A 16156-nucleotide genomic window follows, 5' to 3' on the forward strand; every position below is an offset into this window, starting at 1 on the left:
GACAATTAGACCGAGCTGCTAGGCGACTCATTCTTCAATTGCAACTTCTTAGAAGAAACAAAATAAGCTAATGAAGTCCTCAAGTAGAAACTACGATATTTGGAAATTTATTAAATACTACGATAGGTTTTTAAACTTTTATTCAGTATTTTCATAAAAAGTAAACTTTGCCACTGTACAAGATAGAAATAAAAACAATGTAAATAGAAATTTATAATAAAACTACTTCAAAATAAAAATAGCTAAAAAGTAAAGTAATATAAAAATTGTCTAAAAAAGTCGCATTAAAGTCTTTACATTCAATCCATGCAATTTGTATTTTTATCAAAGATGGGAGACAAGGATCAGTAGGGAGTGATACACATAAGAAAACCACTGTTTTGCTGGACTTCAATTAGGAAATTTTGATCTTTATTTCCAAAAATTTCTTCCCACCGGTGGACTGGCCAAATAATGCCTGGAAATACAGAAAAGCACTTTGTACAATACAACCATGTATATGCCACCTTAAATCACAACTTTCACTTCTCTAAAAGTAATCCATGCTCAAACAGGGTTTTGTTCCAGGTGATTTTAAAGAACAAGATACAGTACTATTCATGCTTTAAGAGAATTTTTATTAATATGCTAAATAAGATCCTACAAAATCTGTTTTCTTGCAAACAAATGGGGATATATCGTCTCCTGCACCTTTTCCTATTAAAATAGCCCTTCCAAAACCCCACCAAACATCTGCCTAGGCAACAGAACACTTGAGAATGGAAGCATGGCATAATGAAATAAACCAGAATGCTACAAGAAAAGAAAACCTTTCGAAGTCTAGTTGTTGTCAAACCCATAATGGGTTTAGCTGCTTTAGAATAATTCTGCTGAGTGCTGGCAAAATGTAGAGAAATGAATTGTAAAATGAATGTAATGAGGAAATATGCTCTATTATCTACCCAGAATAGCACAGCATGTAATTGATAGGTAAAGAGAAACTGCATACACGTACACAGCGCCATTACGAAATTAGTTAACATGTTTAAACCTGAGCCTGTTATCAAGGCCAGGATCAAGTATGATCCACAATATTAAATTAAACCCTTCACTTACACTAATTCATATATATATATACCTAAACATATAATACAATTGAATCAAAATTGAAGATCAAACTAATCAACATACAAATAATGACACCAGTTTAGTTTATCAACACGACACGACAAATATCAAGGTATTTAGTCTGTCAAGAGACTAATTTAATCGTAAACCAAGACAGAAATCTGTCGCAACAAATCACTGTAGAAACCGAGGTCAGACGGGCTAACCTCTCCCAAAACTGGAGTCTCGCAGTGAGAGTCCAAGGAACAGCACAAAAACGCTGGCTGAGGATGCCTGGAGAATCAAGTGCTCATCATGTGCCGATCGGCGCAGAATAAGAATTCGCAAAATCACAATATACGCAGCAAGTCCAGAACCCCTAGGGTGCGATCAGAACCTCGATACTCACACCATCAAAACTCGAGGCAATACAGAACAGCACTAGACTTAGATCAAGTCTGCTACATTCATTGGCATCTCGACGATGCGGGTGTTGTAGAATTGTTCAATGTCCTTCAGCGTACGTTTGTCTTCCTCGGTGACAAAATTAATGGCAACTCCTTTTCGACCAAACCGACCACCACGGCCAATTCTGAAAAGATAATGGCAACTGTCAGCAACTTCCACATTCAACTGCAAAGTATAGTACATTCAGAGTAGAGACAACTGTACCTATGAATATAATTTTCTCGATTTGAAGGCAAGTCATAGTTTATGACTAACGAAACCTGCTGTACATCAATTCCACGAGCCAAAAGATCAGTGGTGATCAGGACACGACTCGAACCGGTTCGGAACTGTCTCATAATCACATCACGTTCACGTTGCTCCATATCTCCATGCTGTAACATACAAATAAAATCAGTCTAGAAGACTAAAATAAAAAGGTAAAATATTCTACAATGTGAGTGAAGTCCATATACAGCCCAACTAAGGTATACTATGAATATATTTACAGGTGGTAGTGGTGGTGATTTTTGTTGTAAGAAGAAGCACAATACAGTAATAATCCTCTCTGAACAACAGTGCAAAAATTGTATTAATGGAAGTATACCTAATTATTCAAGTGGGCATATTATTGTTCTGAACAAGAGTTTTCCCCATTCGAAGAGTTATAGTACACAGCAGTGGCTGCTCTCATTTAAAAAGATGTTTCCAGAACTACATGAGAATTGTCAGGCGTTAGCCACATGTAAATAATAATCCTGATTCACTGAACCATCAAAAACATGATTTAAACAGGTATTTTGTTATCCTATTGTAACCATAATGTGTGTTAGATGTCCAATTTATTGGAAGAAGTGTATATTCTCCCAGGGCCAAAAATAAATATTCTGGTCTTTGCAACTTTGGTAGGTAGCACACATGCACATCCCATCGTCTTGAAGTCTTGTTCTACTATTACCCTTCATGGTATTTCAAAGAAACTAGAAGTTCTAAATACTCTAAAATAGAGAATAACCCAACTTTGCTAAACCCAAATCTGGCTAACTGAAATGGTGAACAATATAGATGAATAATTTTCAAGACCAGTACACAAAATCGAGCAGACACTTCAGATAACACCCCTCAGTCAAAAGTTAAAGCCGTCCTAGGAAAAGAAACTGGTGATAGACTGGAAACATACGTTCACTGCTCATAGCTGGGAAACAAACCAAAAGAAGATGGAAGGAAAAGGCGTGACTACCGAAAGGGCAAAATATCTGTTCAACAACATTCAAGAGTACTGCACAGCAGAAATAAGGGATTTGTAGGGCCCAGAGCCAGGCGACGTTAAAACTGCTAAACCTTGAACAAAAGGAAAAGGACACAGTAATTAAAGAACACTCCAGAAAAATGAGCAACAATTCAATTTTGTTACTACAGGATACAAGACATTAGCATAGAACAATACTCCCATCCCCTAGTTCTGGATCTCCTGAAACTAGGGAGAGAGCACTCTTTTATTGCAATTCATTAAATGCATTATATTTTCCTCCTATAATTATTTGACTATTACTACAACAAATATAACGTCTAGGACAACATGTATCTTACCTTATTTAATGCTTAGATTAGTAAAGTAGATCCTTAATTAGATACAGACTAAGTATATTCAGAATTTTTTAAAAAAAATATCCAATATTATTAGCATTATTGCTATTGTATTATAATTGTATCCTAATCTTGTTTGTACATACAAGCACAGAAATGGTGTCCCGACGTAAACAATCAACACTGCCCCACTCCAGTACTGAAAGGTGGCGAGGGAGTGAAGGGGTAGTGTCGAAGGCCACTCCAGTACCGAGAAAGAGGGGAGGGAGTGAACAGGTAGTGCTGAAGGCAGTGTGTGTGTATTGCTATACAACCACCACTGTGCCCATTTCAATCACAACAGTCTTGTAGCGGGCTGTCTACCTGCAGCAATGTGATAAGCGTGGAGGTGGGGGTATACCATGCTTTGTTTATACCGGGACACCATTTCTGTGCTCGCATGTACATCTTAAGACAGAACGTATGCATATAAAAGTGCTGCAGAACAAACTTCCTGCTACACATTTTCAAATTTTGAAAGTTTACATAATAAATTTCCAGAGAATAAAACTCCTAAATATTTATGAAAATTATTTTAATACACGAAGCTGATATTCCTTTATCCAGTGAAAGTCAATTTTCTTAAATCCTTAAATACAGTACAACCCCAATTTCGCATGACCTCTATTTTTGGTTAAAGGCTGCAATATATGGCCACACATGTCAGATCTACTAGCATTTTTCAAAACACTAAGATTCAAATTCTGATGTCAAATTTTTCCAACAAGCATAGACTTCAACAACACAAATTATAAAATTACAAGGCAGAGAGTTTTTCTGGTGTTGGTGCCTCTCTTATGGACTTGCATAATTTATCGGAGGGATCTAAGTACCCAAAATTTCACGTATTCTCTGGGAAGCTTATGACTGAGGTAAAACTCGAGCTATTACGAGACTGCAGTATTCAACCAATCCTCCAAAACGTTCAACAGCTTCCTCAAAAGGTGCAGATAATGGTTAAGTCCAAGCTTACGTGTGTTGCCCGGCCAGCTCTAGCAAAAGTCAGGACTTTAAGGACCACGGATCCAGCTACGAAGACTGCAGAAGCCATCGGGTCATTGTTTGATCCTTGGCATGCACCTAAGAACGTATCTTCTACAGAACTGTTCCAGTTTTAAGAAGAATGCCCCATTTGTTGTAAGAGGATGGAGTCTCAACAGTTTTTAGAGGCTCACAGCATTTACCTGACTGCCATCAAGAACGAACTGCCTGAAGAAGATTATGTGAATGTGAAACGTACCGGAGAGCCTCATGGGATTAAGGCTTGCTTGCCAAGACTATGCAACTGTTGCATTAAAATGTGTGTAGTACCCATGTTCAAATGTGGATTCTGAGAAACCATTTTCAAAAATGTATTGTATCTTGTATTCATTTAAAATGTATTTTTCAAGATGCTGTATGGAAGTGCATGTAAAATAAAAAGGCAACTTCCTTGTAAGTTTTCCTCACTCTTCCATAGGCAAGTTTAACAGTTTACCTGCCACTTTGTTTTTTAATTTTATAATGCACTTATTGTACAAACGTGATTGCTTTGCAACTTAAACTGTTTTGCCAAAACATAAAAATAAAAACACAAACCACCTTTTGAATTATAAATCAACAAATAATTAAAGAATAAAAACTTTCTAACACCTCTATTCTTTGTATTGAATAGGTAGATATTAAATAACATACAGTAGAAGTCCGTTATAGCGAGAATTCATAACAGCGAACAATTTACACGCTATAACGGATTGTTGTTATATCCGATTTTGTATAAAAGTCGGAACCCCCCCCCATGCACATTAAAATCGGTATGAAACGGCAATCAGTTTGTTCAAAACTTGTGTTTCCGCAGATGATTTCAACACTGCGGGTTACTTGTTTGTTATTTTTCGAAATCCGATACTACGTGAAAGTGTACTGTGTGTTTAATTTCATTCTGAAAAAAAAAATATACTACCGTATTTTTCCGAATCCAAGATGAACCCCACTTTTTCCTTCAAAATTTAAATCAAGTTCATGTACAGTAGGCCTACGCATTTTTAGACGCCGAACATCGACTTTCGTCATGCCGTACTATTTTTTTTTTTTTTGCGGCTGCACAATTATTCTTTATTTCCGCGGGTTTAAGGACCATTAACTTAAAATTGGCATCATAATACCGAAGAGAACCCGTTGAAAATTTGCCGGCAAAACCTATTCCATGCGGCTCTACAATACGACGATCCATCAGGAAATTATTCTTGCTGTCTATAAAACTGTTACTTTTACTCAGCGCCAGATAAAACCAGTTACCGCTACACGCACGTCTCGCGTGCCGGGTTCGGCCAAATTATTCAGTCGCTAGCGATGTATAGGCCTAATCGCGGACATTGAAAGTCAACGAACGAGTTTATTGCGCCACGGTATGGCCATTCCGCCCTTGCGTTTTTCGTGCACATACCTCACAATTTCATCTTCGACTTCTTTAAAGCATCCTTGTTGCAGACCATTGAATGTATTTTTTTTACAGTACGTTTTTTAGCTCGGTCTTCACGCTAACGCCAAATATTGGCTTTAGTTAAGCCTATGCCATATTTTCTTGCGGCTACACACTTATTCTACATTTCCGAGTGTTTAATATCCATTAACTTAAAATTGGCATCATAATATCAACTAGAACCAGTTGAAAATTTGCCAGCAATACCTTTTCCACGTATCTTTGCAATACAACTATCCATCACGAAAATATTCCTGCTGCCTATAAAACTTAATTTTACTAAGCGTCAAGTACAATAGACGCGTTATAACTCCGCCACTGAGTAGCCATAGCCTTTCTAAGAATTCGAAGGGTTGTATGTTTTGATGCCATTCTGCAAATCTGAGAAACGTTTTTGTAGAGGCTAATAGAACGCTATTCTCTCTTCACTATTTCCAGAGATCCAATGACGTTACACATACAACAGGTTGTCGCAGCTAGCGATGTATAGTAAACAAGCGGGTGTTTATTGTCAACGAGTTCTGTGCGCGTGTGAAAAGAAGCAGCGTGGTTACCGCGGTAGTTTCCACTGGTATCCATTAACTTACTGTTAGGCTGCGAATGCAACAACCCTTGAGTTTTCGCATGAGATTCTGAGAAAAAAAAGTCTCTATTCGGAGAAATACGGTATCACACCAGAGGTTTCTGTGGCAAACACCTCAGCTATCTTCTTCAAACAGCGTCACCTAACCTAACCGTAAATGTACAGTATCATGAAAACATATTTAAAACGCATGTAGAGAAATGATAACCACCTCGCGAAAAATGTACATGTAAACAGCCTTTCCAAAATTAAACTAGACGCGAGAAGATATGAAATATCTTCTGAAATCAGTGATGCACTCTGCCATACCTTAAAGTGTATCACATTCTTACATAATTTCCGTATATGCCGGTAACATTAAAATTAAGATATCGTTTACTTCAGTCTTTATTTTTAATGAGTTAACAACTGCTATCGGCCGCGTTATTTACGCATTTGTTACGAAAACATGTTATCCTCTTTCATTTCGAATTTTCTTTAGAGAACAGCAGTCGCCTTTGAATGTCAACGAGAGAGCTCGCAAATGCACAAAGTGAGAAAACTATACTGTACCGAAGATGATCAAACGTTTCAGTTCAAACTTCAAGTGCCAGTAGAGAAGTGATAACCTTCTCGCTATAAATTTTAATAACAGCCTTTCCGTAATTTAACCAGACGCGACAAAATATAAACTAACCTCTAAAATCAATTAAGCACTATGCCATATCTTGAGGTGTATCCCATTCTTACTTAATTGCAGTATTTAGCCTCAAAATTAAGTAGTAGTTTAGTCAGCATTAATTTTTAACGAGTTAACCGTTATCGGACACATTTACGCATTTATTACGAAAATATGTTCTCTTTCATTTCGAATTTTCTTTACGGAACAGCTGTCGGCTGGTATTACTAATCGACTCCGATATCGCCTTCGAATGTTGACGAGAAACCTCGCTAGTGCACATAGCGAGGAAACGATCTGGAAGGTAATTGATCGCATGCAAGATCATCGCTGTGGTGCATAAATATCGGTAACGGAAAATATCGCGCGCGCTTAATCGCTCGTAATAACGGATGCGCCAGTGATAGGGCTCTCTCTGTAACCGAAGGACGATACACAGTTTAATATAGGAATTTTGAAGGCACCGAAAAAATCGTCACTATAACGGAGTTCTCGTTATATGCCGTACTCGCTATATCGGACTTCTACTGTACTTTGTATTTACGTACATTTCAATACGGACCTAACATGAGAATTATAACGTGTATCTTTTTGTTTTCGAGAGTGTTGTTGCTTGGCTAAAAGTTATTCCTGATGATATGTAAATCAGCAAGTTCAGTGGCATTATAATTAGTATTACACTCAACAAAAGTAATGAATTTATTTAGGGACTCTGCGGCTTCTGCCCAGTTGATTCTCTCCTTTTCTTCGGTTTCCTCATCTGAGTCACACTCTTCAAGATTGTGTATAGGTTGAGGGTTTAATACACTTTGGATAATGTCCTCATCGGTTAACTCCTGCTCGGTATGTTCATTGTTATCCATTTGAATCCACTCCGTGAGTTCCTCTTCAGATATGTTATCCAAAGGATTGTTGTAGGTTACACTTCTTACAACATCCAAAACTTCATACACTGATTTGGGATGTTGTTCCTTCTCAACAGTCTGGGGTGTTGAATCAAATGCAGGATCAGCAGTTCGCTAAAGTTTTCCCCAGCACCGTTGTAAAGTAACTCTTTTTTTACTTGAGCCCAGCGCAGTGCAACAGCATACATGGCATCTTGTACATAATTTTTTTTTTGAAATTTAGTTACCTCACACTCAGTAATTATCAGGCTGCAAACAAAAGAACTCCTATAAAAACAATGAAAGTTCAGGATTAGCCCTTGATCCATTGACTGAATCAGCGACATAACATTAAGCAGCAGAAGTGCAGCAAATATACTTCCAGAAACTTACTGAGCTACTGGTGCTTTACAGTTGTCCAAAAGAACGATGGCTTTGCTGTCTTTTGGTAGACCAAGCTTCCTCTGACTTGCAGAACAAAATGATGAAAGAACCAGTCTTTGAATAAGGTGACAGTCATCCACGCATTTGAGTGTCATAATGAACGGGCAAGTTCGTAACATTTTTAAATGACCGAGGTTTTCTAGATTTACCAATTACAAAACGAGTTATTTGGGTCGCTTCCAGACGCATTTGCACATAGCAAAACCATCAATCTGTATGTTTTTTAAACCCTTTTGCTGCCTTTTCACCTGCCGCAGCTAGACTAGATGTTGGTAAGCACCGCCATAGTAGGCCTGTTTCATCAGCATTGTAAATCTGATCAGCTGTTAGATTATTAACTGCGATTATTTTTTCAAACTCGTCTTTGTACTTTTCTGTTGAACCTTGGTTTGCTGATGTGTCTCCGATTACATGAAGTCTTCGAATTCCATGACGAAACTTAAAGTTTCTGAGCCAACCATCAGAAAAATTGTATTCACAGTCTGCAACACCTCAGTCTTGTCCAAATTTCTTTGCCTTTTCAATAAACATTGGCCCCGTTACCGGCTTTCCTTCAGAGCGTACTGCACTGAACCATTTGTACAATAAGCTATCTAATTGTTCTAGTTTTGGTTTTTTAAATGTTTGCCTGGAAGCCAATTTTTCAGTAGCTACCGACTGAGAAGCAAATTTCATTACGTTATCGTTTTTAATTGTTTATGTCGTAAATGGTTGACGATCCAATATTAAATTCATTAAACAAACGATCACCTTTCTCCAGGTGTTTCATGATTTCCAGTTTCTGGTTGATGGTCAGAGTTATGTGCTTACGTTTCTCTCCTGATTGGGAACTTTAAGGTTTTGGTTTCGAGAACATCATCACTGCTTAAATACCAAGAAAACTTCCACAGGGCACTTTGATACGTGTGTTCACTACACTACTGCACTACTGTAATACGGATCCTAGATCGCAAGAAAAAATACCATAAGGAAAAGTGCTGGCAATCAAAACAATGAACCTGTGTGTGGCGAGAGCCAACAATGCCGATTGTGTCCAACAATAGCAGACGCGTAGTAGACCCTTCCGGGTGGTTTCGAACCGTGCCGTGCGCTTTTACTGTCACAAACGTAAAAAAAAATTAAAAAATTAAAAAAAAAAATGGAATGGTGCCGGACCAGCGGGCGTTCCGGACTGTTGGATGCCGGACTAATGGAATTCTACTGTAATCCAAAAATCTTGATTTGATACCAAAGAGCCCTCCTGACTTCACTATGCAGTGAACAATAATGATTATGAAATACTACATTATCCACCCCTCTTGTATATCTCGAGAAGTAATTTTACAAATCACTCAATGGAGGAAGCAAATAACAGGAAATACAGTCCAAACCAGTTATAATTACTCCGAAAGGACTGCATATTAACTGTTGTTAGAGGCGATAGTCACATGTATCAGTTTTTTTGTTGGTAAAAATGTCATATCTAAGTTACAACTTCAAAAAACATAATGAAATAAGTCCTGTATTTGTAACAGTATTTGAGGAGTCCGACCGAGAGGAATTTTTCTTCTAATGTTTACACAGCACGTACAGCAATAAGTTGTCAGCACAATATAAAATGACAAGCAAGGAAAGAAGCAGCAACAATGTAAACTGATCAATAATTTTGCACACGATCATGGCTAATAAATGAGATGGTCTATGTCCGTCCAATTTGTACAAATCGTTGAGTGTGACACACACAATTCCTTCGCGATGCTGATGTTTCTTAATTTTGCAATCAATGCAACATCTTCACAGCGATGCTTGCCTTGACTATTTAAGAGACAGATTTGAAACCTACAATCTACTGAAAACAGTTTGAAAATAAACACTGGACTATAACAGTCTACATTCCTCCGAAAATGTGATTAAAAATTAAGCAGTTTTATACAACATGACTTAACAAGCAATGTCGTACTAAGCGATTTTTAAATATACAATATATAAGATTTGGACAGGACCATTATATGTCGCCGTTATATACAATAGGTCATTAAAAGCGATGTCGCAATGAACTGTTCCAGCTGCATATAGATTTATACGTAATACAATGTATTCTACACTTTTCTCAATAAGAGGAAATAACTCCCAATGACTAAAGATGTCAATCAAAAACAACAATCTTACCATAGCTGACACAGTGAAGTCTTTCCGATGCATATTTTCAGTTAGCCAGTCTACTTTACGGCGAGTATTGCAGAAAATTACAGCTTGCGTAATACTTAAGGTATCGTACAAATCACATAAAGTATCAAACTTCCAATCTTCCTTCTCCACGTAAATGTAGAACTGCTTGATACCTACAAAAATAAGACAAAAACAGATGACATCACAGATTACATCCATTTACTTTTAAAATGTGACAAAGAGATGATTAATGTCAAGTAAGCTGTTCTGAGTGGAAAATGGCACCCTTAATAAAATACTTAAAAACTATTAAGACCCTTCAGTCAAACGATAATAGTTCTGACGTACAGCATAAGTTTGCTACAACAAATAAGGCATATAGCGAGAACCCCACGAGTTTTTTCCCTGTCCCTTGAAATTTCCTACATTAAACTGTGTGTTTTTCGGTTACAGCAAGAACCCCATCACTGATGCATCCATTATTATGAGCAATTCACCGTGCATTATTTATCCTGTTGTAGTTATTTATGAACTCGAAGTGATTATATGGAATGAGACTGATCATCTTCGGTATCATTTTCTCGCGTAGTGCACTAGCAAGCTCTCTCAGACATTCGAAAGCGATGTTGATTAGTAATATCTGTTAACCGAGCTACTGTGAACAAAATTGGAAATTAAAGGAGGGCATTCTTTCGTAATAATCTTGATAAATAATTTTCATTTCCATGTTGATGCTACTTCATAACTACCTTTAAAAAAAAGTTCCACCAAATCAACACTTGTTAAGTACTGAACTAGTTTATTACACTAGAGGGCCAGTTTTAACTCATCATGGAGCTAACTTCACCTCAAATATTAAAAATAAGAGCCATAGTACATGTGTACAGATAAGTTACAAATAAAATATCATGCTCCTTAATGTAAACAGCCAAGGGTTCTGGAAAAAATTCTTCCTCAATGTCCTGTTATTTCCATTTATAAAAATGTCTTTATTAAAACTCATATTGAAAGTACTGTATAATCTTGAATACCACGCGCCACCGAATAAGACCGCACCCTTATTTTGAAAGAACAAAATTTTAAAAAGGGATGCCAAAATTATTTACGATACCATGCCGTCAAAATCCACGAACACAGCAGCTGAACTTCCGGGCGCTGAATACGACCAGTTGGTGTCAGCGTGTGATTATCAGCCGCCATCCATTCTGTACAGAGCTGTTTCAAGGCTGCTTCAATGGACGGTTCACGTAGACATCCCGCCCGGAATGACTGCTAGGTCTGTTTTTTTGCTTCAGAACAATGTACGGCGGCAATTTGGTTCCGTCAGCGAGAATAAACAACATTACCGTACACCGTTGTTTTTCATTACCACCTGTTCTAATGGTAACACTTTTCGCACCCTTAACATTCACAGTCCTGTCACCGAGCTCGATAGCTGCAGTCGCTTAAGTGCGGCCAGTATCCAGTAATCGGGAGATCGTGGGTTCGAGCCCCACTGTCGGCAGCCCTGAAGATGGTTTTCCGTGGTTTCCCATTTTCACACCAGGCAAATGCAGGGGCTGTACCTTAATTAAGGCCACGGCCGCTTCCTTCCAATTCTTAGGCCTTTCCTATACCATCGTCGCCATAAGACATATCTGTGTCGATGCGACGTAAAGCAAATAGCACAGTCCTGTCCACTTGCATTTCAAAGTTCTACGATCACTCGAACTACTTTCAGTTTGTCACTTGCAGTAAAAGATCGCAAACGCTTTGTGGAATTCATGTTAATACTCTGAGAACGAGCGTGAGAACGACGCCAAGCGCGGAAGTAGTGTATACCGAGAACGGAGAGAGCAGTTATCAAGCCGCGCTGGCGGTGATGCCCGATTTACGCGCATTAAGAAAGATAAATTTCCCAAAATTTTAAAAAAGACCCGCACCCAATTTTGGAAGCGATATTTTCAGAAAAACAGTGCGGGTGGTACTCGAGATTATACGGTAACTAATGTTACAAAATAAAAGTTATGCTGCAATATGAATGGAATCCTTCCTTGCAGTCCAACACTTCTGTGAAATATGGATATATCAGTCTTATACGGGTTATAACAAACTTATGTCAAATGGGCTTTATTTACATAGATCTGTCTAAACTTATCAATATATTACTGTTTTTGGCAGGAACATCCTTTAAGGTGAATATTGCTTGTAAATATATGCGTGGAAAAGAAGTAAACTTTGTAGATCGTACAACTCGTGGTGTTGAAAATATGTGAATGTATAAGAAAGGAGAAAAATGAAAGAGAGCCTTTATAAAATATTGTTGGGAAAGCATACAGATCATTACATATCATAATGAGGCTACTTAAAGGATGCAACAAAGAATTAAAAGAAAAAAGTTACTTGAGTATGGTTCGTCCATTATTGGAATATGCAAACAGTGTTTGGGATCCTCACCAAGAATACCTAATAAAAGAAATAGATAGTGTGCAGAGGAAAGCACCAAGATTTGTAACAGGGGATTTCAGGAGAATAATATATAAGTAATAATAATAATAACGTAAACGTTTCCACCTTTTCAATACAACAATATATTCACAAAATTACAAATTATATGGTACTAGTTTCGACCCATCCAGGGCTGATGATGACCCCTGGATGGGTCGAAACTAGTACCATATAATTTGTAATTTTGTGAATATATTGTTGTATTGAAAAGGTGGAAACGTTTACGTTATTATTATTATTACTTATATATTATTCTCAGTTCAATACGGACCAAAAACATGAAATTCATAACCATCAATTTCAGGAGAAAGAGTAGTGTATCAGAAATGTTAAAGGAACTTGGGTGGGAAACTTTAAGTAAGAGAAGGGAGAAAACTAGACTTACAGGATTATAGAGAGCCTATACAGGAGAAGCAGCATGGGGAGATATCCGTGAGAGGCTTCAGTTGGAAAATAATTATATCGGCAGGACTGATCACAAATATAAAATTAGAAGGTATTTTAGCAGAAGCGATTGGGGTAAATTTTCATTCATTGGGAAGGGTGTGAAGGAGTGGAACAGTTTACCAGGGGTAGTGTTTGATCCTTTTCCAAAATCTGTACAGATATTCAAGAAGAGAATAAACAGCAACAGAGAAAATAAATGAAGTGTTAGAGGGCATTCGACCGGTGCAGGTTATTGTAAATAAAAAAATGTGTGTGAATAAATTAATTCCATCCCCTGGTCTAAGGAGTTTGGACAGCCAAAGTAGGGGACTGCCGGTAGGGGTGAAGTACAGTGGGGACTTTGAGGGCCCTGGGACCGCTACGGTAGCTGTGAAGGCCCTTCAGGAACTCTGAAAAGTGGTGGCAAAAGGGGCTCTAGTTAAGACGCAGCAGGTCGTTATGCTACTTAGGATCCAGAACGGGTAAAAAAAAATAGTAAATAAATAAATGCAATGTAAATATTAATGTTATACCAGTTTTATAGTATCATTTGAAGCAATTCCACATACTGTATATCAGTTGACTATATTTGTAAGTAGTACAGGAGATATTATAATTAGAATTTTGTAAACAATATAAATTTATTAAGGATGAGCTGTGTGTTTAATAGAAAACATTGTTAGCGTAAATTGTATAATATTGTATTATAGGAAAATTTTCTTCTCTTGTTAATTTAATATTTAGTGCTTGACAATGTATTTTAGTGTACCATTTGCCACCGAGGTAGACATCTCATTTGCAAATAAAGAGATTTTGATTTGAATATCCTAGCACTGAGCGTAGAACTTTTTTTTTGCTAGTTGCATTACATCGCACCGACACAGATAGGTCTTATGGCGACGGAAAGGGCTAGGAATGGGAAGGAAGCGTCCGTGGCCTTAATAAAAGAAAATGGGAAACCACAGAAAACCATCTTCAGGGCTGCCGACAGTGGGGTTCGAAACCACTATCTCCCGAATACTGGATACTGGCCGCACTTAAGTGATTGCAGCTATCGAGCTCGGTCCAACAACAATAAAGGAAATAAGTAATGTGAATATCAGCATGTTTGCAGATTATATCATTTGGACCACAACTCATAACAGCCCAAATCAGCAAATGCTTCTTGAACACAGAATGAACCAGGCACTTATAAAACTTGAAAAACTGGACTGAAAATAACAATATGGAAACAATACGTTATCGCAATCCTACTTTCAGTCTAAAATTCAATGATCAGGAACTTCCAAAAGGTGAAAGCAACAAGTACCTAGGGATCATCATGGACAAGAAGCTGAACTGGACCAAACACGTACAAGTGGAGAAGAAAGTAAACAGATGAAATTGCTGAAGAGACGAGCAGGAGCTACTTGGGAGAGCAATCAAGACACACTCATCAGAACCTACAACACTTACATAAAACTTATCATAAAATATGGCAGTGAAGTAGGGGAGACTTGTTACACAGGACAAGTTGTTATATTCCGATTTTAAATCGGCCACCAATAGTATACCCTAACCCATCAGACGGTGTCACTTGTCGGTCCGGTTCTCCTTTCAACCCCACCACTCGTAGCATTCAGCCAGGCAGCATTTATGTGAACAAATGTGAATTTTGTGTCTCCGAGTAATTTCTTTGTTAACAGAATTTTGTTTCATAGCTTCTAAGTATCAACAGATTTGGATTCAATAATTATATCAATAATTCATCAACATTTGAGGTACGTGACACTGTAATCACAAAATCTGAATTGTGATATATGGGATTGATGTAAGCTGCAAAGCAAAATTGCATCACAGGGGGCTAGTTGTTACAGTAAGCTGGGGGTAAGCTGTTAAACAGAACACTGTGATTGGTTTTATTTACATGATCATATTCACAGAATAACACGCAATGGACCGCAGGTAAAACCCTCATCCAGCAATAGAGCCAGTGAATGGCATAGCCTTCAACAAAACAGGCTGTTCTCATTTCCTGACAATCTCCAAAAACACCATTTCTGAGTAACAATTTCTGGCTGGAGAATTGAGGGGTCAACACCTTACTATCCTACCAATTGGCCAGTGTTTTGATTCCTGGCTCTGTAATGGAGAATTTCAATCCTGTTGCAAAAATGGGATATAGCCATAACAGGAAAACTCAGAATGTCTTTAAAAATACACACCTGTCCAACCTGATCTAATTTAACAAGGCTTTCTGCAATGAAGTCCACAAGTACAAATCAAAATTTTATCATACAGGCCTTGACTGAATCCTTACCGCTACCAGCTTATGTTTGACATAAAGAAATGTTTAATATTACTAAGAATATGTATGTATGACAAAATAACCTTTATTTCCTCCAGATCTGCACAGTGATGGAAGTGGCTTTACGTCGCACCGACACAGGTAGGTCTTATGGCGACGAAGGGATAGGAAAGACCTAGGATTGGGAACAAAGCAGCCGTGGCTTTAATTAAGGTACAGCCCCAGCATTTGCCAGGCGTGAAAATGGGAAATCACAGAAAACAATCTTCAGGGCTGCCGACAATGCGGTTCAAAACCACGGACACTTCCTTCCCACTCGTAGCCCTTTCCTCTCCCATCGTCGCCATATGACCTGTCTGTGTCGGTGCGAAGTAAAGCAACTTTTAAAAAAATCCCAGCTATACCACCACATTACAGACAGAACAAAATGAATTTTTGATTCTTTGGATATCGACCCATAATAGGTCATCATATGCATAGAATGCCAAGCATGTTTCAGTGGATTTTGCATCACTGTATAAAATTATTTACGTCTCAGTTTAAAAGACATGGAGGTAAAATTTGGTATGTGAGCTTGATATACTCCAAGGAATATAAACATGTGACTTGCATTTCAAAA

The 16156-nt window shown here is 37.8% G+C and overlaps 1 protein-coding gene across 1 annotated transcript in view; it reads right to left on the bottom strand.

Moving 5' to 3' along the window:
• Window positions 1-378: 378 nt before the first annotated feature.
• eIF4A (eukaryotic translation initiation factor 4A) overlaps window positions 379-16156 on the bottom strand; it is a 131312-nt gene continuing 115534 nt past the window's right edge. The window contains exons 8-11 of the mRNA XM_067151728.2: window positions 10338-10510; window positions 1759-1928; window positions 1496-1678; window positions 379-457 (exon numbers count right to left, since the gene is read on the bottom strand). Of these exons, the coding sequence (XP_067007829.1) occupies window positions 1534-1678; window positions 1759-1928; window positions 10338-10510 (488 nt within the window). The 3' untranslated portion in view covers window positions 379-457; window positions 1496-1533. The remainder of the gene's footprint in view (window positions 458-1495; window positions 1679-1758; window positions 1929-10337; window positions 10511-16156) is intronic.

This window comes from Anabrus simplex, chromosome 7, assembly GCF_040414725.1.
Source record: "Anabrus simplex isolate iqAnaSimp1 chromosome 7, ASM4041472v1, whole genome shotgun sequence".
NCBI lineage: Eukaryota > Metazoa > Arthropoda > Insecta > Orthoptera > Tettigoniidae > Anabrus > Anabrus simplex.